Source organism: Vanessa cardui, chromosome 8 (assembly GCF_905220365.1).
Source record: "Vanessa cardui chromosome 8, ilVanCard2.1, whole genome shotgun sequence".
Taxonomy (NCBI): Eukaryota; Metazoa; Arthropoda; class Insecta; order Lepidoptera; family Nymphalidae; genus Vanessa; species Vanessa cardui.
Window position 1 is genome coordinate 102,372 of NC_061130.1, and position 25,207 is coordinate 127,578.

General features: G+C 35.2%; 1 protein-coding gene across 4 annotated transcripts in view; it reads right to left on the minus strand.

The window, feature by feature from the left end:
* LOC124531925 (1-phosphatidylinositol 4,5-bisphosphate phosphodiesterase classes I and II) overlaps positions 1 to 25,207 on the minus strand; it is an 89,633-nt gene that overhangs the window by 18,016 nt on the left and 46,410 nt on the right. For all 4 annotated transcript variants that reach the window (XM_047106495.1, XM_047106496.1, XM_047106497.1 and 1 more), the window contains exons 6-8: positions 24,431 to 24,622; positions 18,519 to 18,701; positions 11,018 to 11,280 (exon numbers count right to left, since the gene is read on the minus strand). In XM_047106495.1, the coding sequence (XP_046962451.1) occupies positions 11,018 to 11,280; positions 18,519 to 18,701; positions 24,431 to 24,622 (638 nt within the window). The remainder of the gene's footprint in view (positions 1 to 11,017; positions 11,281 to 18,518; positions 18,702 to 24,430; positions 24,623 to 25,207) is intronic.

The window sequence follows — 25,207 nt, forward strand, 5'->3', positions numbered from 1 at the left end:
AGTTCCATTCTCATAGACTTTTTCCGAAATTGATTAATTATTCATAATTATTATTATATTATAAGTAAAACATTCGTACTATTTAGATTGTACTCAGTGTTCTAAAGAAAACGAGAGAGCATACAAATTTGTGCATAAAGCGCATCCTCGTGCTCTATATAGGAGCGAGACAAGGCCCCGCCAAAGTCGGGCGTCAGAGGGACAATATTGGATGTACCTACTACTTACTTTCGTTAAGAGTAACTTTAATTCTATTAACTGTCAGAAGGCTTATACCGGTCAGCTCTCATAATATATTTGTATCTGTCATTGTATGTATAATAAATTCATAACTATTTTAACTCGAAGGGGAGACGATTTTAATCGTCTGAAGAACGAGTTTACGCGTAGACGCTGAAGGCTGGCACGCTTCACGAGTGCATAATTACGACCTATTTGCGTACCGTTTCATAAAACTATTTATGTAAAGTATGGCGACGCCTCTTTACGGCTAGCGATAAGTTGCGAAGAAAGTGCATTTACTTTAATGTTCCTTGTAGACTTCACGCTCTATTTAATGCTGCGGTCACAACCGTGAGAATCACTTGCATATCGTGGCTTGCGCTCCACCGTGTACGTACCGAACACGTATGTGTAGACGTATCACATATCGATATAATACTTATTTTATTTAATGTATTCAGCTATGAGAATAAACTAGCGATTTCAATACTTTTGTTATTACAGTCGAACTTGATATACTCAACAACAACAGCCTGTAAATTCCCACTGCTGGGCTAAAGGCCACCTCTCCCTTTGAGGAGAAGGTTTGGAACATATTCCACCACGCTGTTCCAATGCGGGTTGGTGTGGCAGAAATTTGTCACATGCAGGTTTCCTCACGATGTTTTCCTTCACCGCTGAGCACGAGATGAATTATAAAGACAAATTAAGCACATGAATCAGCGGGGCTTGCCTGGGTTTGAACCCGCAATGATCGGTTAAGTTGCACGCGTTCTAACCACTGGGCCAACTCGACTCAAACATACTCAAACAGTTTAAAAATTAAGATAAATGCAGCAATGTACTCGTTTAATAATAATTAAGCGTAACCTTTTTTTACATACATATATTATATTTCAATTGATGATACTATGCACACTACCACCTCATCTCGACTGCGCCTCACTACGAGATTTACAGAAAACTAATTTGATACGGACTAATCACATCTAATGTTAAATGCGAGTAGCCGAAGAGAGATCACAGGGGCGTGAAATTGGAGAGACTTAGTCCAGCGTGCACGAATATGACCTGCATATGATGATGATGATGATGAATGTTAAATATTATTATTAAAGTTTCGATGACGGCAGCCACATCGGAGAGTCACGCCTGGAGGTACAGCTGTAATAATACTTACACTGCACTAATAAATCGGAATCGACCACTATCTCAGTAATGATCTGATTAAGCTCATTAAGCCGTTCGACATTGGCGAAGTTTATTCGACTTAAATCAAAATCAGTATCAGACACTTTGAAATGTTAATTCAACTCTCGCATTGGATTTATTTTGCTTAAACGATTTCAAATTCAATTCAATTCCACAAATGATAAAATATGCAAATCAAACTTCGTTAAGGGAGACGATTATTTTGAAACTTTATGTTTTGTAAACACGAGTTTATTGGAAGCTCTTTCGAATTAACACCTCAATTATATGGTTTTAATGTAAATCTTGTTTGTTTTCAATCGAATAAGTAATCATTTAGCATTCAACTAAAGTTTCACTTGAACAGCGACTACTCGGACGAAAACACAAAAATATTTGATTAATATTTTGAGGTCGGTTGAACTTTGTATACATGCGACCCGACACACCTTCAGACGAGGAGCGCAATCACTGCTTGAAAGAAACTCTACCGTAACAACTATTAATATACTATATTTTTATCAAGAATTTGCAATGCCATATGTTAGCTGAGCCGAGATGGCCTAGTGGTGCACGTGCATCTTAATCGATGATGTATGTTCAACACTATACACTATTACCTGATCCGTAGGGCTCCAATTCAAAACACTTTGCACTGCACATATACTTTATTACTCAACACAAGACACAATAATTCATTACATAAAGAAACTAAATACCTTATCATTTGTAAGAAACAAAAAGATAGCGCGATTTAAGTACGTACAGCGCCATCTATTGATGATTATATAAACTACAAATAACATAACGAATTTAAATTAAAATACCTAGAATTTCGACATTCCGCCCATCAAGGACTTGTCCTTCCAATAAACAATAAATAACAAAATTAACAAGAAATATATTAAAACTTATACCAAAATACAAACGTAAGCAATATAATAGACAATAAAAAAAATACACTTCTTCACTAGTAGAAACAATAACAAACAGATTTGGCTAAGTAACAAAAAAAAACTTAAGTTCATATAAGGTAACAATAACATGTTGTAACATTAAGAAATATAGGGGCAACCGCCCACCCTCTAAATTATTTTTTCTCATGCGAACAAGATTTAGGTAAAAAACAAAGTTTGCTAACAGGTCTTTTTAGAAAATTATTTTTACATTTGATAGTTACAACTCTTGTAATGTTATCCTTGCCAGTATGCTTCTGTATAATTTTCCCTAATATCCACTTAGCTGGAGGAACATTGTCTTCCTTAACAATGACAATATCATTTATTTCTGGTTCGGTTCTATTTGTGGTCCATTTGTATCTTTGGTTAAGAAGTACTAAATATTCTCTAGACCATCTTTTCCAAAAGTCATTCACCATCTTTTGTATCAGCCGCCATCTTTCAATGCCAGTAATGTGATCATCTGTGTGGTCTCTATCTGGTATTGTGATAAGTGGCTCGCCCACAAGAAAATGCCCTGGAGTTAATGGTAGAAGATCATCAGGATTATCACTGAGTTGAGAAATTGGACGTGAATTTAAGCATGCTTCAATCTGCGCTAGTACCGTGGATAATTCCTCATAAGTCAAAGTGCTGTCACCAACGACCTTTCTCAAATGCGTCTTTACAGAACGCACCCCAGCTTCCCAAATACCACCGAAATTGGGAGAGTGTGGAGGATTAAAGTGCCATTTAGTTCCTTCGTTATTAAGTATTGTAGCTATTTCATTAGGCAACTCAGATTTAGCTGCATTAAACATCTCACTTAGGATTTTATCAGCGCCGACGAAATTGGTGCCATTATCACTGAATAAATCCTGGCACCTGCCGCGTCTGGACACAAATCTTCTAAAGGCAGCTATAAAACCTTTAGCTGACAATTCAGATACTACTTCTAGATGTATCGCACGAGTTACCATGCAGATGAATAGTGCGATGTACCCTTTATAAGACCTTGTTCCTCTACCAGGTGACACTCTTACATTAATTGGACCTGCATAATCAACACCTGTAGATTTAAAGGCTTTACTTGGTTTAAGTCTTACCTCAGGTAACTGTCCCATTAAAGGTGTTTTATTTATTTTCGAATATCTCAAGCACGTAACGCATTCTCTATAGCACTTCTTTACTTGATCTCTGCCTCGTATGATCCAGTATCTCTCACGCAATATATTAAGCATGACCTGAGGACCACCATGCAATGTTTTCTCATGAGCATCCCTAACAATTAACTGGGTAAGATGACTGTTAGCAGGCATAATCAATGGATGTCTAGTGCCATAGCGTGCGTTTGCGAACTTAATTCGTCCTCCTACTCTTAAAAGCCCATCTTTATCGAAGAAAGGATGAAGAGTGTTAAGAACACTTTTTTTACGCACGCATCCCCGATTTTTGATTTCCTTAACATCCTCACAAAATCCTATTTCTTGAGCTTGCCTTATGCAAATTAGTAATATGTTCTCTAATTCGTCTGTAGTTATAAATTTTGGAATTTTAATTTTTTCTTCTGCTTGTAATCTAGTTAAGGTTAAAAATCTCTTGCAACGTGATAAAATTCGAAGCATTTTAGACAATGATGAAAATCTAGTCCATAGAAATTTAGTTTCAGATTCTTTTACTGTAGTATAAGCTTTAATAACCCGCTCTTCTTCATGTGTAGAAAAATCTGATTTATCAGATTTAACCAAAATATCTTGCAGCCATGGGGGCCCGTTCCACCAGAGCTGATGACATGATAATTCTGTCGATTGTAGGCCTCTTGATGCGCAGTCAGCTGGATTCATATCCGTCGCTACATGGCCCCACTGATCATATTCAATTATGTTAATGATTTCCGAGACTCTGTTGCTCACAAAAGTCGTCCAGCGATTAGGTAATCCCTTTAACCATGCTAACACAACAGCTGAGTCGGTCCATGCGTATACATCTTTTTTCGGTATGTTCAAAATTTGAGATACCTCGTATAGTAGTTTTGCAGCTAAAACTGCACCACAGAGCTCCAATCTTGGAATAGTTACCTCCTTTTCTATTGGAGACACTTTAGTTTTAGCGGTTACTAAGCTCACGTGAACTTTACCTTGAGCGTCTATCGATCGACAATAAACAACCGCCGCATAAGCTGACCTGGATGCATCAGCAAATGCATGCAATTCTCGGTGAGAGTTCTCAGTCAGGTGCATCCATCTCGGAATTTTTATGTTCGTTAGGTTAGATAAATTTGATCTAAAACATAACCATTCCTCTAACAGTTCTTCAGGTATTGAATCGTCCCATTCTAAATTTGCTCGCCACAATTTTTGAATATAGATTTTTGCTTTTACTATAACAGGCGCTATCCATCCCATGGGGTCGTATAGCCTGGCAATATCAGAAATTACGTTTCTCTTTGTTATAACATCCTTAACGGCTCCTAAGTTAACCGTATATTCAAATTGATCTGTAGTGCGATTCCAGCTTATTCCCAAAACCTTTAAAGTATCATTTGCCTTAATATGAATTGATTGATCCAAATTAGTATTCTCTTTATTTAGATATTGTAAGAAAACCTCACAATTACTACTCCATTTCTGAAGTTGAAATCCAGCCCTCTGCAATAGTTCGTTCATTTCCTTGTACATTAATTTAGCTTCTTCTTCCGATCTACATGTGGTCATGAGATCGTCAACGTAAAAATCTGTCGAAACTTTTTCTGCGGCAATTCTATATTTATGTCCTTCATCTTTAGCAACTTGTTGTAAACTTTTAACTGCGAGATAAGGCGCACAAGCTGTACCAAAAGTTAGTGTAAGTAATTTGAAGTGTTGCACTGGTTGATTAGTATGAGCTCTCCAAAGTATACGCTGATATTTTGTATCTTCTTCATGTACTCTAACTTGACGATACATTTTAACGATGTCAGCTACTATAGCAATTGCTCCACATCGCCACCTCATCAACAAATGCCTTAAGTCTTGTTGCAATTTTGGACCAATCATCAGACTTTCGTTTAATGAGATATTATTTACTCCCTTTTGAGATCCGTCAAAAACTACTCTCAATTTAGTGGTGTCTTTATCTTCCCTGATTACTGCATGATGGGGAAGATAAACTGCTGTAGAATCTTCAATTTCTAGATGACTGTCTATTGCTTTCATGTGATTCAAAGAAATATATTCTTCAAGAACTTTCTGGTATTCATCATAGTGCTTTTTATTTCTCAATAGTCTTCTTTCGGTTGAATAGAATCTCTTTAAGGCCAACTCTTTAAATTGCCCTTCTTCACAATCCGGCTTTACTTTTTTGAACGGCAGTCTGACCACGTACCGCCCATCGTAATCTCTCGTAGTTGTTGATTGATATAACTCCTCACATTTAATTTCTTCCTTAGTAAGCCTTTTTTTAAAAATATTATTAGGTTCTGTTTCAAGTTCCCAAAATTGTTTCAAAAGATCGTCTTCTCTGATTTGAAGGTGCATATTAATAACTCTTCTTTCTTTTGTACTTGTGTTTTTTGATACTCTTCCTGATAGTATCCATCCAAAAATCGTATTTTGCGCGATCAAATTGCCTCTTGGATACTTGATTAAGCCTTCACTTAAGATTTCACTGTAAGCTTCAGCTCCCAATAACAGATCAATTTTGCTAGATGTTGCGTAGCCCGGATCTGCTAGGAAAAGATCTTCGACTCCTAAGCTATTAGGTGATGTTACATCTCTCGACGGAAGTAACCATGAAAATGATCGCAGTACATATGCATCTACTTGAATTGAATTTTCTGGATTCTGGCGTGATTCTACATGTAGAGAAACCATGTATTTCACTCTCGTTTCACCAGGCCCCAGACCTGACACCCAACCATTCACTGGTGAGCGCTTTAGTCCAAGCAGTTGCGATGTAGCTTCTGTGATGAAGGACGCCTGTGAACCTTGATCTAATAGTGCTCTTATATAGTGTTCACAGCCGTTCCGTGCTCTACTTTTCAAAAGTGCAGTTGCTAATAGAACTTCATTGGGTTGATGATTCTCGTTTGCAAAATTGGATACAATTTTCGTCTCGGTTCCCAAAGAAGTTGATTGTTGTGAAAGGTTTTCAGATTCAATATTGTCAGAATCTTGATATAAATTCTCAGTAGTACTTAAAAAACCTTGTATTGTTTCTTTGTTATAGTGCAAAAGTGTGTGATGACGTCTGCCACATTTTTGACAGCTCTTTGACAGTCTACAATTTTTTACTGAATGATTCGGTGCTAAGCAGTTAAAACATAGTCCTTTCGAGTGAACAAAGTCTTGTCTCTCTTTTGGCTGCTTGCTACCGAACTTCTTACATGCGAAAAGATTGTGATTCTCTTCACATAGTGCACAAACGGGATCCTTATATTTTGTTTTATTTTGATCAAGAACTGATGCGTGAAATGATCTTGACTTCTGTGCATTTTGTGTTATTTTAGACTTTATTGGCTCAATCATTTCTAGCGCACGAAATCTAGCTTCTAAAAACTCAGCAAGTTGACTCCATTTTGGTATTTCATTTGAGTCAATATTACTCATTTGTATTTCCCACTGTTTATGTGATTCGGTATCTAATTTAGAAATTACTAGATATATTAAAATCGCATCCCAAGATGTTATGTCAACGCCCAAATTCTTTAACTGTTTAAGGCAGCTTAACGTAGTATCAAGAATAAATTTTACTCCATTAGCCGATTCATGACTCATTTGTTTAATGGAAAACAGTGTCTTTAAAATAGCATTACAATTAAATCTTTTATTATCGTATCTCTTTTTCAAAAGTATCCACGCCTCCTCATAGTTCGCATCAGTAATTGTTAAATTGCGTAGTAAGGTTTCGGGTTCGCCATTCAAACAACCTTTTAAATAATGAAGTTTTTGTACATTCTTTAACTTTTTATTGTTGTGAATTAAACTTTCGAATAAATCATGAAAAGATTGCCATTCGTCATATTTTCCATTAAAGGAGGGTAGTTTAATTAATGGTAAATGAACATCACTCTGCATTGAACACGATCCCGTAGTTGACATAGAAACACTAACATTATCAGCCTCATTTGTAGACTTAAATTGTTCGAGTTTATTTTTTAATAATGACTTGTAGGTAGTGTAAAATTCTTCAAATTGTTCGTAAAGATCTTCAGTAAAATATGAAATTTCCTTTTTTATATCTTTAGTAGCGTTCTTTACAATTTCGCGATGATCGGACTTAAATTCGTTCCATAATGTTTCTACTGACTCCAACCTTGATTCAATATAACCTTTAGTCAATCTCTCTTTGGGTGATTTTTTAAAATTTCTTTCTGTCCTTATTAAATTTTCTAACCGATCTTCTTGCACGCGAATTAATGACTGCATCTTTATTTTCAATAGTTTATAAAGTTAGTACACAATAAAGTTCACTATTGTCGTTAATAATTGTTCAAACTGTCTAAAGTATTCACAAATCAAGAATACTTATAAAGTTCAAAAGTTATTCTATAAATAAATTTACAGGCGAAATTTAACTAGTTCCTTGAGAGGTAAACTTTTAAAGTCAATGCACACATTAAATTTTACTAAGTCCCTTTAAAGTGAATTTTTTCTAAGTCCATACAACACTGAATTTAATATGTCTTTTTAAAGCGAAATTTCAAAGTCCACAAACACGAATTTTAACTAAGTCTTTTTAATCGAAATTTTTACAAGTCCACAAACACGAATTTTAACTAAGTCTTTTTGAAGCGAAATTATTATAAGTCCACGAACACTGAATTTAACTAAGTTATTTTTTACCGCGAATTGCACTATGTCCTTATTTTCACTGATTTTAACTTAGTATCTATTACTTACAGTTTGTTCCCGGGTTTCGGCACCATAATGTTCAACACTATACACTATTACCTGATCCGTAGGGCTCCAATTCAAAACACTTTGCACTGCACATATACTTTATTACTCAACACAAGACACAATAATTCATTACATAAAGAAACTAAATACCTTATCATTTGTAAGAAACAAAAAGATAGCGCGATTTAAGTACGTACAGCGCCATCTATTGATGATTATATAAACTACAAATAACATAACGAATTTAAATTAAAATACCTAGAATTTCGACATTGTAGGTTCAAAACCACTGAATGTTCATGTGCTTAATTTGTGTTTATAATTCGTCTCTACTCGGCGGTGAAGGAAAACAGTGTGAGGGAACCTGCATGTGTCTTATTTTATAGAAATTCTGACACACACGTATTCCATCAACCACCATTGGAAAAGCGTGGTGGAACATGTTCCAAACCTTCTCCTCAACAGGAGAAGCCTAGAAGTGGGAAATTCACAGGTAGTTGTTGTTGTTGTAGGTATATGTTAAGCTAATAATTTCCACCCAGTCATGAATAGCATCTATTGAACAATTCGATACTAGAAACGAACTCATAAACACGTAGCTGTTACAACAAATCAAACTGTCCCTGTTTGCACGGCACTCGACCCCGCGGGCTGTCTCCGATGACTCACGCCCGTCAACCGCCAGCGCCGACACGCACATCCGAGGAAAATGAGCCGTAATGGCGTTGAGACGAGATTGATTCCTATTATTAGACACGTCGCACCTTCACCGCTCCCGACTCTAATTAGAGTCCTCGTAGCGCGAAGGGTCAAGTGCGGAGTCGGACCGCGTAACTGACCTTTCGATTCTGAATTCAGTATACTATATAACAATATCTCGTGCTCCTGAGACTTTCAAAGATTATTGATTCCACAAGTGTTTAAGCATAATTAATTAATTTGTACTTTCCTAATTTTAAGATGTATAATATAATGATTATAAAATCAAATTTTGATAATAACTACAAGCACAAGGGACATAACATCTTAGTTCCCAAGGTTGGTGGCACATTGACGATGTAAGGAATAGTTAATATTTCTTCCAGCGTCATTGTCCATGGGCGTTGGTGACCACTTAACATCATGTGGCCCATATGCTCGTCAGCCAACCTATACCATATAAAAAAATATTCGATAACTTTAAGATAATTTATAGATGTTGAATTGTTCGAATTCATATGTGTGTATATATATATATACTTGGAAGGCACTTTTCAAACAATTGTCAGTTTTAATTTATTCATTACAGTTTTATTTAGAATATAAGATTTGTATTAATTAATAGAAAACCATAACAATTTTGATAAGCCGTAACAATTAAAAATAACGCTATCGACGCCACGGTATATATAAAAAAAAAAAATTGTAAGAAATTTTATTTAGATAAATTAAATTGATACATATTAGCGTATAATGTTTAGGATTCAAAAGGTTGCAGTTTAGCAGAGACCTTCGGCTGGAAATTTTAAAATTACATTTAAGCGGTATTAACATTAAATGTATTAATAAAAAACTGTTTTAGACGTTAATCCAACTATAAAAATGTAAAAAACATACTTTATGTGAATTATAGTGTAATATTATTCAAATAATTTTATTAGACATAGACTATATGTTTTCTTCCTCTCTTGTACACCTTATTCAATGTGCGAGGAATAATTAAAAATATACTTTATTCAAGTAGGCTCTGGCGAGCGCTTTAAAGTCGTCCTTTTGCAGGATCAATTTACATCTAACACTTCTGAACCGATGGTAGTTTCGTTTCAGTAGCGATGAAAAATAAGTAATGCTTCTATTTGGAAAAGTAGATTGGCATTGTCTTTATGCGCATAGAATTAAAATTATCTATTAAACATTCAATTACCTCCTAAGATGTTTCGACAACGAGACGGCTAAATCAGCCTAAGATCAAACGAAGAATCTAATGCTATACTCTGGAAGATAGTTCCTCGCTATGACCGGAAATTGATCGGACGCAAGAACAGAGGTACTAGGTGCTTTCTGTGAAAGCAATGGAAAAACCTTTTAAACTACTCTTATGCAGCATAGTCCTTAATAAAAACCTAATACACTTTCGAATGTCCGATTTGAACCTTGGAACTCAATATGTGCAGCCACAAAAGCTAGCCACTAGACCTATAGGCAGGACAATTCTTTTTGAGGTGTAATAAATAATCAACGATGTATAAAACGCGGTAGCGAGCAATAAAATATCATAACAGCGCCATTCTCTTATCGCAGACACGTGATTGGAGCGCCGCCGCGCACGCACGCCGCCCGCACGCACGCTCGTCTACGCACCCGGAACGATTACGTACGCACAATTTGTTTAATCCCAGTCGTAGTTACTTAATTAATTAGTTTTTTGAAAAAAAAATCAATTATTAATCAAATAATACATAGAAAATATTTATATTTTTATCAAAATCAAAATAAACTTTATTCAAGTGGGCTATTACAAGCACTTTTGAATCGTCAATGAAGTGAAGCTACCACCGGTTCGGAAAGCAGATTCTACCGAGAAGAACCGGCAAGAAACTCAGTAGTTACTCTTTTTCAACATTTAAAAAATACAATCATATTAGTTAAATACAATTATATATGTATGTAATGTATCCTGCCTGGAAGTCAACAGGTATTAATTAATAAATTTACGAAACGGTAAAGTTAAAAATGTCTAGGGAATTTTATTATACAAAAGGACACCTTGCCTCATATCGTATACTCGTATATTATTAAAAATCTTACCTGGTTCGAGTGGATGGGAATCTAGCGCTTTATCGAGAAGCATATCTCCGAATATGTCTCTGCAGTAGTTGGCGATCTTGGCCTGCTGGCGCGGGTTGCAGTGGTTCTCGAAGCTCAGTATCACGGGGTAGTCGGAGGTCTTGAACGCACTCTCGGCTATCGCTTCCAAGACCTCTTTGGCGCTGATCTCCGGGACGAACGTGTAGCCGTGGACGATGACGGGCTCTTCTGTTCTGCCATTCCAAAAGTCCAGCTCTACGCACCTGCCAATATTATTCTTTAATTATTTACACTTTATTGTACACCACATTATACACATTATAATATGTTACATATGTTACTTTATTATAATTAATCTATTAAAATTGACATTACTGAAAAAATAATTCTCGTCTTCATTTTACATAAAATCGATTGATGATAGACGTCTGATTTTTATAACTGTCGACAGTATTTTCATACCGTTTTAAATAATTTGACATTCCAATGAAAAACACAAAGCACTAAAAACACTATTCAAGCGCTCGTTGAGATTGAATGGGCTCCGTCATTGGTCCACTAAAACGTGTTTGGTTTACCTTTACATTACAAAATATGCAGTTTCATTTTATATGTATACTAGCTGATAAACACAGCTTTGCTCGCGTTGTATATGAATATATGTATTTATAATATAATTTAAAGTGAAACGTTAAACCCTTATTTCACCCTTTAAGGGTAGTAAAACTACTTCGTGGGTGTCACGACATGATATTTAATAAGAGTAGGCAACAGTCCAAAATGTTATGTTTCTAGTTCTTAAAATGGCAAACTTTCATATAAAATTTCAAGACCCTTTTCAACCTTTTACAACACTTTTTTTTCAATTAAAAAGTAGTCTCTGTCCTTTCTTATTCTCTAGACTATTTTTGTACCAAATTTCATTTAAATCGGTCCAGCAGTTTGGACGTGCAAGCGAGACAGACAAACAGAATTACAAAATACATATCTTCCAGTAAATTTGTCTACCATTGACACGGTTTTTCATAAGACGTAATCCCAATAGTCGCGATAATCGGGCCAATTGTATTTAGAGTGCAATTGAATAGTCAAAATAAATTAAACCGTGTCTAATATTTCAGAAGAATAAAACTGATTTTCGCAAATAAATTCGTTAATAGATAAACTAACTTTTTCTATGGTCGAATATGACATTAATCTCACTCATGAAAACATCGAACCGTCTTTGCTGTTCCAATCATGATATAAATGTAAAATGTAATACGTAACACAGATTCACCCAATTCGCTGTCACTAAAGCGACATGTCAGGTGCAGTCGTGCCCCGCGATACGATAAACGAGAGCATTCCCGCAGCATCCCGACCGGTGTTCCGAATCAAATATCGAAAAGTCATGAAACAGACATTCGAGTTCCCCGCTCGGACGCCAACGAGCTCCGAGCTACGTGTTGACAACTTGTGACTATCAGCTAGAGTTAGGAACGTACAATTTTAACATTTTAATTAAAATCCTTGTGATTGACGATACTTATGATTAAACAAACCGAAAAACTGTAAATTGCCGCGCGGTCAAAGCTGTGGCATTATGATTTAAATAACAATTAAACCTCCTACTTTATAAAAATACATCCGGTACATATAGAATTATTTGGGGAAAAATTGCAAATGAAGTTATCGCAAACAACATTATTATATGCAAACGATCAAGTAATACCTTACTAAGTTCTAAGTAAGTGAGCCTTGCAAATCCTCTGCTGGAACGATTATTATATATAACCGTACCACAGGGCGCACAGGTGGCGGCGGGTCACGTAAAAGCAATATTTGAAAATATCGCCTTGAATAATACAAAAGTTCGCAACCGGATATTACTGTAATACTATATACTACTTGTGACCGGGATTTGCCGCGTACGCTAAGCGATAGCATTTTTTTCTGGCTTGCTTCTGTAGTGTGCATGTGTGCACCTCTCAACTTACATACCTATGTTATTATAATAATTCATAAGAATACATACTGTGAGAGAGTCTAATTAAAGCATTGATCAAAGCAAGACGTATTCTCATTGTCCCGACATCAGATGGCGATCCTGCCAGCGCGGTGCGTTTGCTCTCTAGCATGCGCACCGCCGCCGTTATATAAAATTTGTTAAAAGAAGAAAATATAAAAAAAAAAAATGAAATACTCGAAAATCGAACTATTTTCACTGACAAGACGGACGATTAAATAATAAAGACAAGAAGAGGCAAGTGAAATTTTATAATAAAATTATTAAAAAAAAATCATGTCGAAGATACAAGAACCACATTTAAAATATTTTGTGAAATATTAAAATTAGAGCAAGATGAATATCAAAATAAATAAGAAGAAGAAGGAAGTAAACTTATTTGGAGCCGAAATGACAAAATTTACTTCGTAGTGAAAAAGAAAGAAAAGAAGTAAGAAGAAATAGAAAGAGAGAAAAGAAAAACCTTAAGAAGACGAGGACATTAACAAAAAAGAAAATGGAATGAAGAACGAGTGTTTCCTGTCTTACTAAAATAATCTATAGTGAGTATAAGTGTAATTTGAAAAAAATATTATAATTAGGTAATTTCTAATACTTTAAACATTTTGTTTGCATCAATTAATTTTATGTAGTTATTGCCGTAACTCAAAAGTATTTATAAATTGTATCTTTTAAATATGACATCAGCCAGATTCCAATTACTGTCACCTAAGCATTTCTTTTATGGGAATGGAATTCACAAGCTTGTACGCGTGTTACGTATTATGTGTCATCTCGGTATCCAAGTACCTAGCTATTAGTAATTTTAAAAACTAAATTGAACTATAAAAGTTATTAGGTGTTGATTTATAATTATATATTTTTTAAATAATAATGATGTATCAATAATTTATTTTATATGAACTAAAAAAAAAAAAATTTCACTTGTTGCTAGTGTTTTCAAGAACAACTTAAACAAATTTTATTTTATGCCATAGCTATTTTGATATTAAGTTAGTTCAAAGTTACCTACTCGGAAAGACAAAATGAATATAAACCCTAATGTTGATGAATATTTATGACGGATGACAAATTTTATCAGAATATTAACTTTTTCAGCTATGATCGGACTGATTACCCGAAAATTGGGAAAATGCTTATTATTCTGATAATAATTACAAAGTATTGTGTAAAATCAAATATGTAGTGTGATATGGAAAAATATATTACATAAATATATAAAATTGTGTCTGCCAAATATCTTAGGCATGTTGTACGCGAGTCCGTGACATGAAAGTATTGAGGCATTTTAAAGGCACAAAAGAAATATAAAATGTATAAAGATATCCTGAATAAAATAAATATATAAAAGGTAGCCCAAAGTAGGTGCCTAATAAGTTGAAAAATTATGTTATTAAAGGAATGAATGTATGCATATGTACTATGCAAAAAGTTATATTTAAGTGACTTTCACTAATTGTGACTTACTTATTTACTTAAGTAAATGATATAAACTATGGATATGAACTTGGCCAAGAATAAAAAAAAAAAGATTAAAATGAAAGGATTTGACAATTAATAAATGTTATTATTATAACAAAAACTAATCAATGATATACAAATTTTAAACAGGATCGAGACAAAAAAAAAGCTTGGGGTTATGGAAGGAATAAGACAAAAGTTATTGTATAATGACTTTTTTTTTCTTATAATTAGTTTAGGTGCACCTAGTTATAAAATAACGTTAATATTGTTTGTTTTAATTAAATATTTGTATTAAATTAGCCTAGATCTAAGAATATCGCTTAGCCCTAAATATTAATTAATTGAATATATACTTCTGTATTAATTTTGCTAAGCTCTAAACATATAATTAAATATTCAATTATGAAATACTTATATCGATTACTTTAATTACGTCTAGGTAAAAAAAAAAAAAAAAGAAAAATCAATTGTATTGATCAATCGTTTTAATTTTGCTTAGCTCATTCAAAGATTAAATTTGTTTTATTATTTAAATTATTGTTAATTAAAAATTGTTTTTAAAGTGTAATACGCATATTGTAAGTTGGTAGCTTCACTTAATTGTAAAATGACGATTCAAAAGTGCTTATATAAGCCTACTTGAATAAAGTTTATTTTGATTTTGTAATATTTAACAAATTTTGAAAAAGTGTCGATAAAGTTTTTCTTGTATTAACTATTTCTTGACTTAGATATTATTGTCGAATGATTAAAGAAATATGTAAAAAAAAAGTAATTGAAAAACAACAAAATTGTAAAAAAAAAATTTTACTATCGAAATTTTTTTTTCCAATTGCCATGGGAGGTGTAGTGTGCATGTGTGCACCTCTCAACTTACATACCTATGTTATTATAATAATTCATAAGAATACATACTGTGAGAGAGTCTAATTAAAGCATTGATCAAAGCAAGACGTATTCTCATTGTCCCGACATCAGAAACAAATGCCATTACAGGCAGAAATGATAATGTAGCATTCAAATGGTGAAATAATTATTAATAGTATTTATTATATTTTGCCTGCCTGCCGTCTTGTAGGAGCTGGGGCGAGTAGCCAGAGAAAGACCACAGTGGCGTGCACTTGAAGAGACCTATGTCCAGCAGTGGACAAAAACGGGTTGATGATGATTATATTCAGAGTTTACCGATTTCAAACGAATCTTTTTTCTCTCCTAATACTAGCGTTGATGTGGTGAAGCAAAGCTTATATTCCTATAGAACGGTAACTGATCGCTTCAAAAAAACTTAATAGACATTAACATCACTTAATAGACGTGTACATTCATTATGATACAGCTTTATTAATCGTGCCCCGTTCTGTTGTGGGTCGGCAGACAACACAACAGTCAGCTGATTCCTTTAAGAGTATCCCACGTCTATTCGTAGCGGCATCTGTATAGATAACTACTTTTTAATGTACGATGAAGTAAAAGAAAGAACAAGGAATTCGTAGAAAAAAAGACTTTGCCTGTAGCCTATTATAGCCACGTTTAAATTAAAAAAAGTGTTTTAAATATTCTCAATACACTCGTGTTAACTGTCTCAAATGCATTTGGTTTGCATTTGCTTGCAGTTTACTTCCTATTAATAAACTTTCTATTGCAATATTTTCTGAAATTTAAATTGATGTCGACGATATACAGAAACACAACTCGTTCTAAAACGATAAGCGACATCTTGAAGAGCGTTCGCCGACAAAACCCCTTAAAATGTGTTCCCGTCAAAAGCAAATTTCACGAAACTCTTGCAGATGACAATGACATTCCTCGGGCGCAATAACGAGCACAAAAGAGAGCACGGCTCGAGGCCGACCATCGAAAGCTAATATCCCGAAATCAAAAAGCGTTACGAGAGCAATAAATATCGGCGGTAACCGATAAAAATAATATCGGACAAGCAGTTAACGCTCGCATAAAAAGCGATTCAATAAAGCGAGCGTGTTTATGTTTACATCGCGGCGCGGTAACGTGTGGTTATATTAATACGTTACAACATTAAAATCGCATTACATTCGTTTGGAGATCTCGTACGTTACAAAATTAAAAGATAACGGCGCCGATAACGGAGACAACGTGACTGAACACGTGGACTGCGCACAACCTCTGTAGTATCGACTAATATTACAAACAAGTAGGATTCACGTCAAATACTGATCTCCAACATGATATACAACAAAGTATCGTGTCGGACTTGGTTGGATTTTTATTTATTTTTAAAACACGCGAAGCCAAGTTGCCAAACATCGGAAAGAAAATAGTATCTCGCCCCGTGCCCGCCACATTGTCTCAGCTGCCTCTTTATAAGTATTACCTCAATCTCGTCAGCTCAATTATCATTTTTTCGTTTGGGGAAAAAGTAACTTCAATTTGTGAATCTCATTAAAATAAATGACATTAAATTTAAGAATTTTCTGCCTGTATGTAATAAAAACGACGAATCGCTTTTTGGAGATTATGAGATATAATAGAAGATATTTTACTGACACAATCAAAAATATAAGTCTCTATCTGAAAAGCCTAATCACTCTACAATCATATCATACCAATTTTACCGCCTCACTCACCATACAGATAGTACACAGCAGTACAGAGTGTTATATATGTATGTAGATGTTTGCTGGTATAATAAATGGATGGTGGATTTCAGCACAGGCGCGCCTACTCAAACTCAACTCAAACTCAAATAACTTTATACAATGTAGAAGCACTTTCTTGTCACCGGTTAGGAAAAAGAAAGAGCCAGACTGGAGAAGAACCGGCGAAAGAAACTCAGCGGGTTTTTTTTGTCAAATTAAATACATATTGCATATGAATAGAAATAGCCAGGAGGCGATCGTCAGCTCTAATGCCGTTACACGCCATAAAAATCACCGGCACACAAATTGAAACTAAGAAAATATTCGATTCGTACAGACAGGCGGCGATATAATTACAAACTTGATATTCCTTATCTAAACGTTAGAGTCGTTAAAAGCGACATGATTACAACTATATAACAGTAATTTATTGAAGCAACGTTCGGAAAATTGGGAACCAGCGTATAAAAACTACAAAACAGCTGATTACGAGCGACCTTGACGGCTGTAGTCTCAACAAAATTACGTCTTGTTTTTTAACTTCTAAAGGTATTCAGTATTTTATCAATAGCTGTTCGCAAGCAAGTGCAGAATAGTAGTAGTAGATCAAGGGTTCTAAAACGATATTTTTTATTGCTATTAAAGGTGACGTCAACTCAACAAATCCACTCTGTAGAAAAAATAAAATATCATCCGACTAACACTATCTGACTAACACAGGTCGGAGGTTTCTCTATGTGCTGAACCATTCTAGCGATACTGCACTTTAATTTGACATGTTTACATCCTACTATCCTATCCTACTAATATTATGAATGTGAAAGTTTGTGAGGATGTATGTATGTTTGTTACTCTTTCACGAAAAAACTAACGAACGGATTTGGATGAAATTTTGCAGTAGTAAGGTATACACCAGAACAACACATAATTTTTTTGTAATTTGTTCATAATATAACGATACATATTTCGCCCCGCACCCCTCAAATGTTTGTGTTTAAGTTGATACTGTCATTGCGTGGCTACAAGGGAGACAGCTGAAAATCAGCAGAGGGATAAAAATCCCTCATAGCCTGAGCTGTCTCCTTTTGACTGCACATAAGTTTTATATTCATTTCATTTTATTTTCTTTATTATTATATCTTTATTTGTTTATGTTGTTTTTATATCCATTTTTGTATATATTTTTTTCTTTACACACATAGTGTATGTTAATGTTTTTTTTTTTTTGTTTTCTTTCTATATCAATAATCTAGTATTACATACGCTGGTGGCGTGTTGATAATTTCGAGATGGTTAATATTTTAACAGCGCCTCGTCCACGCGCCGCGGTGACCTTTTACCATCAGGTGTCAAAAGTAAACGATGCCTTACCTCACGCGACTATTCCGTACAACATAAAGAATAAGGTAATTACCTGCAGCCCGCCAGAAGCCCCTGCCTATAAATCTCCACGCTCGACTTGCCCGTGATCTGGTGGCCCGTGAGGTACGTGTTGTGGGAGCTGTTGATGAAGTAGTGCGCGAGCGGCTGGTCCATGTCGTCGCACAGGTCCAGCTTGTTCGGAGCCACTATTGGATTATCCTCCGACATTAGAAACCTATAACAATGTACCTTGTTAAGAACTGACCTCGAGTTACTGACGGAGATATTATGTTTAAAGTTGAGCTAACGATATTGACTTTGAATGCAGATGCAAGTCGAGTAGCTCGTACTCGAAATTGAATCAAATAAACTTTATTCAAATATACTCTTACAAGCTCTTTCGAGTCGTTATTTTACGAGATTATACCGAGCTTCCATCGGTTCGCGGTATAACTTGTACTGAGCGCCCACAGGAAACTCAACAGATACTCTTTTCAGCAAATAAATACTTCATTTACGACGGTAAGAATTACGTGATAAATGGTATATTTGCACAATTTTACCCGTTATAGTCAAAACTACTCGAGGTTAGGAGACAATCTCCACCTCTCTCCATCCATCACACTACTGCAATGCAGAATATTATCTCGAGTTAAAATTCACGTATTGTTCTCAGTCGGTCCTTTATAACATTAGTAGTTTTCGCCGGCAGCCTCCCCCGCGTGCGAGGTTGGCTATAATTTCCTGCACCCCTGACAACGTATATGCAATTTCATTATAATCCGTCGAGGAGATAAGACGTGAGAGGTAAACACACTCGCCTTAGCGTTTATAACATTAGGTTTTAGGACGTGGAAAGATCCTCGGCATTTGCAAAGCGGAAATAGAACGCGACTGCTCAAATAAGCATTTATTAATAGACAGTGAGATCAGATGTCTGAACGTATAGGATTCGAAGATTGTGACTCAAAAGTCCTCATTACGAATCCAAGTGAGTTTGGAAAATTTCGCGAATGTTCAATTTTATTAAATACTCGGTGAAGGAAACATGCAAATGCTTAAAAAATCTGCCACAATACACATGTATTCCACAAACCCGCATTGGAACAGCGTGGTGTAATATGTTCCAAACATTATCCTCAAGGGAAGAGGTGGCCGTAGCCCAGCAGTGGGAAATTTACAGGCTATTGTTGTTGTTGTGAAATTCTCGTTCCGGTGTGGAACATTGTGGAAGTATTCGAACACGCGTCGTTATTTACAGAGTATCTCAACGGCACACGAGCCTTTGTCGTACAAGACACGTCCGATACTGACCCCTTGGGCTATCGTCTCAAAGCTCAAGCTTGATGCTTATTTGTAGGGAAAACAGGAACAATAACAACACAATTAACAATTCAAAACAACATAACGCGCTACTAGTCCAAAAATAATAAACGTCTTGTCTCCTTTCTGAATTATAAATTATGTTCGTAACTGACACGCCACAGCTACTATTGATTGACCGCAGCTAATTGATGTCACTGATACAGTTGACATCAATTAATATATAATTATAATTAAATCCGTGCCACTAAACTAATATCATAAATAGCAGAACGTTATTCGTTACAATGAAATCTGTTTCTTAAATCTTGAAGAAAAGCAGGATAAGATATAACAGCATTAGATCTTACTAATAGTCTTGTATATGACAAATATATGACAAATAGGTTGAGCATATTACGCAATAAACAACGCGTCTCGACGTTTTTCGGTGAACAAACGCAAGCGAGAAGCACATAAAATAATCCGAATCGAAGATTTTTACAACCTCAAAGTTGAAAAAAAAATAAAAAACACTATAGGGCACGTATTAATGGTGCTACCCCATCTTCGTACGCTTACAATTTCATTCCATATTTTGAAGTGATTAACTGTCTTACTCTTGGTACATCTGTCCAGTTTACGACCAGAACCTGTTGTTTAGGACATTTACGAGTCTTCCAAATAATGCAGAAACTAAAATATAGATTTCGGAAATCGGATATTTATAACTAACATAAGTATTGAATGAAAAGTAAAAAATAATGTTTAAAAGAAATTGAAAGTTAAAATATAAAATTGTTATATAAATAAGACAAGACAAGAAAACCTAAAAAAAGCACAGAGAAAATATCAAATTCAAATTACAATTTGGAATCTGCGAAACAAAATAAATAATTTGAGACCATGCCTAATACGAATGTTGATTGTAAATATTTTGGTTTCTTTACGTGTTAGGATTTATTACTATGAAATCACATAGTATAGCGCGTCAGTCCGAGGTTGTGTTAACGATATTTTAATGGTAGCTTATGCCGTAAATAGTGAAACAGTACGACAATATACGTTTACCAAAATATACATTCACTCAGTAGTAGGGCTTCGCGCCAGCCCCTTTTGGTAGATTCCACTTACCCAACACATATTCGACCGCCAAATGGAATATAAGTGTCGTTGTGTCCGGTTGGAAGAGTAAGTCAGTATAACTTAGTTCCCAATGTTGTGCATGTTGTGCATGTTGTATGTGTAATATACATACTATCAATACAAGAAATGAGCATAAATTTGTTACCCCTACTTTCCGCTTGCATACGGTACAGAGAACTTTTTTTGGCAACGCTGAGATGGCCCAGTGGTTAGAACGCGTACATCTTAACCGATGATTGCGGGTTTAAACCCAGGCAAGCTCCACTATATACATATATGTGCTTAATTTGTGTTTATAATTAATCTCGTGCTCGGCGGTGAAGGAAAACATCGCGAGGAAACATGCACGTGTCTAATTTCATCGAAATTCTGCCACATGTGCATTCCACCAACCCGCATTGGAACAGCGTTGTGGAATATGTTCCAAATCCTCTCCTTAATGGATGAGGAGGCCTTAGTCCAGCAGTGGGAAATTTACAGGCTGTTACTTTACTTTACTTCACTGCGCATACATACACACTATAACACATATATACACAATAAAATTAATCAATTTCCCGTTTACTAAATTTAAAAAGTTAATTAAGAATAAATTAATAAATAAATCTTATTACTCAAACAAACAAAACAATATTTTTTAGAAAAAATTGACTATATTTAGACGATTCAAAAAGCTTCATTGTAAAGTTTACTTAAAAAATTGATTTGATTTGAGTTATTTTAACTTCGATAATATCCGTGACGGTGGTTATCACTTAATCATCCGCCCGCCTTTAGTTTAAAACAAAAAGTCTCGTCCGCAGCCCTACTTGTTGCTTCTCCGTAGTCAGTTGAAAACGGAGTTACATTTCTGATATTGAACGAGACTCTGAGCCATACATCGGCACTCGGCCACGCCGCCGAGTGTACGCGTAATGTGTACATCAGTCGCCGTCCCACTTCTAGTATCAACATACGAGCAGCGTGTTTACTCAACGTAGCATTCTTGCTTACTTTTACCGACGGCGGCGAGGATCGTCATAATCTATATTTCGTAGCGTTTGATTGATGTATCGGTGTGTTCGATACACTTCATTTGTTTAACTTCAGCTCTGGTATATCTATTGGAATATAATTTTGTACAGACAGAGTAAGAAAACCTTCGTCAGTTTTCAAATTCATTTCTTTATCAAGTCGTAAACTCTTAGTACCTTTTGAAACTTAAGCACTAAACTGACAACTGAATATAAAATTAAACTTACACAGTATGATAACTTGGTTCAAAACAGTATAACATATTTGTACTACGTCTAGTTTTATATCAACATGAAATCTTTTTAATGGCGTAATTAGTCATTACAAATTTAAATTAGATATGATGTCAGTGTCATACTCTTACTGAGCACACGAAAATAGATCTTAAGGTGAACCTTTTCTTACCCCGACTGTACATTAATTATGTATTTCATTAAGGATATTAATGTGATCGTATATTTGAGGCAATTTAACACGTACAGTCAACAACTCAATATAAGTGTTAAATATAAAAAATATTTAATTTTTCTTCACGAACGCGCGATGTATATTAACTTTTACTCTTATATAACTGAAATTGTTTCCGGCCGACTCAGTCAGCTCATTGCTGCGGTAAGTTCAGCTAGGTCATAATTTCAGGCAAAAGAAATAATTACGACCACCGCTAAAGCGAAACTAACTTATACACAAATGAAAATTTAAAATCTAAGTAAATAGTTTCAGTGAATTTTTTTTGGTTTATTCCAATAAATGTTTATATGTTATATATAAAATAAATTCAAAGTCAAGTCAACAGCCTGTAAATTTCCCACTGCTGGGCTAAGGCCCCCTCTCCCATTAAGGGGAGGGTTTAGAACATATTCCGCCACGCTGTTCCAATGCGGGTTGGAGGAATGCACATTAATTTCGATGTAATTAGACACATGCAGGTTTCATCACAATGTTTTCCTACACTGCCGAGCACGAGATGAATCATAAACACATATATATAGTGGTGCTTGTCTGGGTTTGAACCAGAAATCATCGGTTAAGATGCACGCGTTCTAACCACTGGGCCATCTCGGCTCTAAAAATAAAGTAACTAAAATAAATTAACAATCGCTGATCACGCATATATCGTATTGACGTCGTCTCTCAACGTAGACGAGATATATGTACCCGCGGCGAGGTGACGCGGTGCACGAAATTACAAAACAATTACAATTAAAGAAACATTTCCCGAGCGATTCTTATTGCTTTTCTTTACCATTTCTTTGACCACTTCGGTTCTGATTCTGTGTTATTTTTTACAAGTCAAATATGTTGTTGAAAAGTAGGGCTTAATGGTAAAATTATCTCCGAGCTGATCTTAACAATAGCTTAGTGTGGTATGGACATTGTAGTTGCGCAAAAAATTAAAAACCATCTCTACCACATAGCATTATTAATATCACTGTTTAAATTGCTGTCGGTCTGCGATCACGGCATATTTAAAGTCACACGAAATGCATGCAGACAAAATGAACCAAAAGTCCAAGATCTGCATTATCGTATGCATTGAATGATAAACGCACCACGATAAATTTACATGACAAATAAATGTTCAGTTAATACTACGCTAGATTTCTTCCATTCGATTTTTTCTAAAATTACGAATATTTATCATTTTAAACGGGGAGACCAATTACTTTTGCGTTCTACAATGCAAGACGTTTTTTTAGTTGTAATTAGTTGTTAATTAGTCGACGGAAAGAGTTACCACCGAGTCCGTTGCCTTTTCGAATCTACATTCCGAGCGGGCGGCGGCTTAGAGGCTAATTAAATCAAAGGAAATGACTGTGAATGACACGAACGCTGAAAACTGCTTGTTAGGGATTACTTGAATAAAGTATATTTTACGAGATTGTATTTAATTCCAACTCAACAACACATTTTAAATCAGTCCCAGTCGATCGAATGAGCTGAAATTTTTAAAACAGGAAATATAGTCTTGTTTCTCATGACAATATAATCACTCAATGGCTAAAACTACCGACTCCGCAAAGTCAATAAATCCTTCTTGGGGCAAGGTATCCGTTTCTATAATAAAATTCCGCAGACATTTTTAACTTTGCCGTTTAGTAAATTTAAATCGTTTGTAAAAAATACATTGGTAGAAAAAGCATATTATTCGATACAATATTTTATAGATGATAAAAAAGCGTGGAGTTAATACCTGTTGACTTCCAAGCAGGATACATTAATTTAAATAATTGTATTTAATTAACATGACGTTGTATTTTTTAAATGTTAAAAAAGAGTAACTACTGAGTTTCTTGCCGGTTCTTCTCGGTAGAATCTACTTTCCGAACACCGGTTCGGTAGCTTCACTTAATTGTAAAATGACGATTCAAAAGTGCTTATAAAAGCCTACTTGAATAAAGTTTATTTTTTGATTGATTGATGGAAAAAATAAGTTGCAATTGTATAATTAATAACAAGTGTTTGTGTGTGTTGCATTATGAAAGAAATACACAAAATTACCTTAAAAATCCGTCGAAAGTTAATTGCGAGCGCTGCTGGTGATATTTGTTGTGCTCGTAAGCCTTTATAAGATCCCTCGCGCGCTGGATGTCGGCGTAGGGATGGAGAATTTCATTTAAACGTGGATCCCTTTGTACGTCGTTGAGGAAATCGACCAACTGGTTGGCCGACAAGTACGGCTTGCCGTCGGTGCTGCAACAAATACGCCGAATAATTGATAATCCTTGAGGAACGTTTTGAAATTTAAAATCGTGCTTCCTCCAATCGCTGCGTGATTCGTGCTGAACTACACTCTCCTTATAAAGTATTCTATTTTACTGGCTGTTATATTTTCTTTCCAATCTATAAAAAAATACTTCAGCACAACTATCCACCGGTACCCAACGAATAGAGCTGGCTTGCGTTTCTAATTTAGACCAGCAGCAGATTCATTGTTTAGATAAAATATTAATCAACATACAAAAGGTATTTTTTACAGAAAACGTGTAATCACAGACCAAGTTCAGTTGTCAGGCTTTTGTCGTCCGAGAAGCGGACGGACCCGGGTAATGAAATATGGGAAGCGCACGTTTAATCAGCCTCGACGACGTCCCCGGTGCGAGCCGGGAGGACTATTAGCGTAGGGAAACGAGGCTAATCATTAATTTCACCGTAATACTCTCGAAATTGCGCAATCAGTCATCGAGTAAAATTAACTTCTGTGGTTTTACTGAATCGTTAATCAAATATCCATTTGTTCTTTATAAGCAGAAGGCGCGAGAGACAGGGCAGGCATCG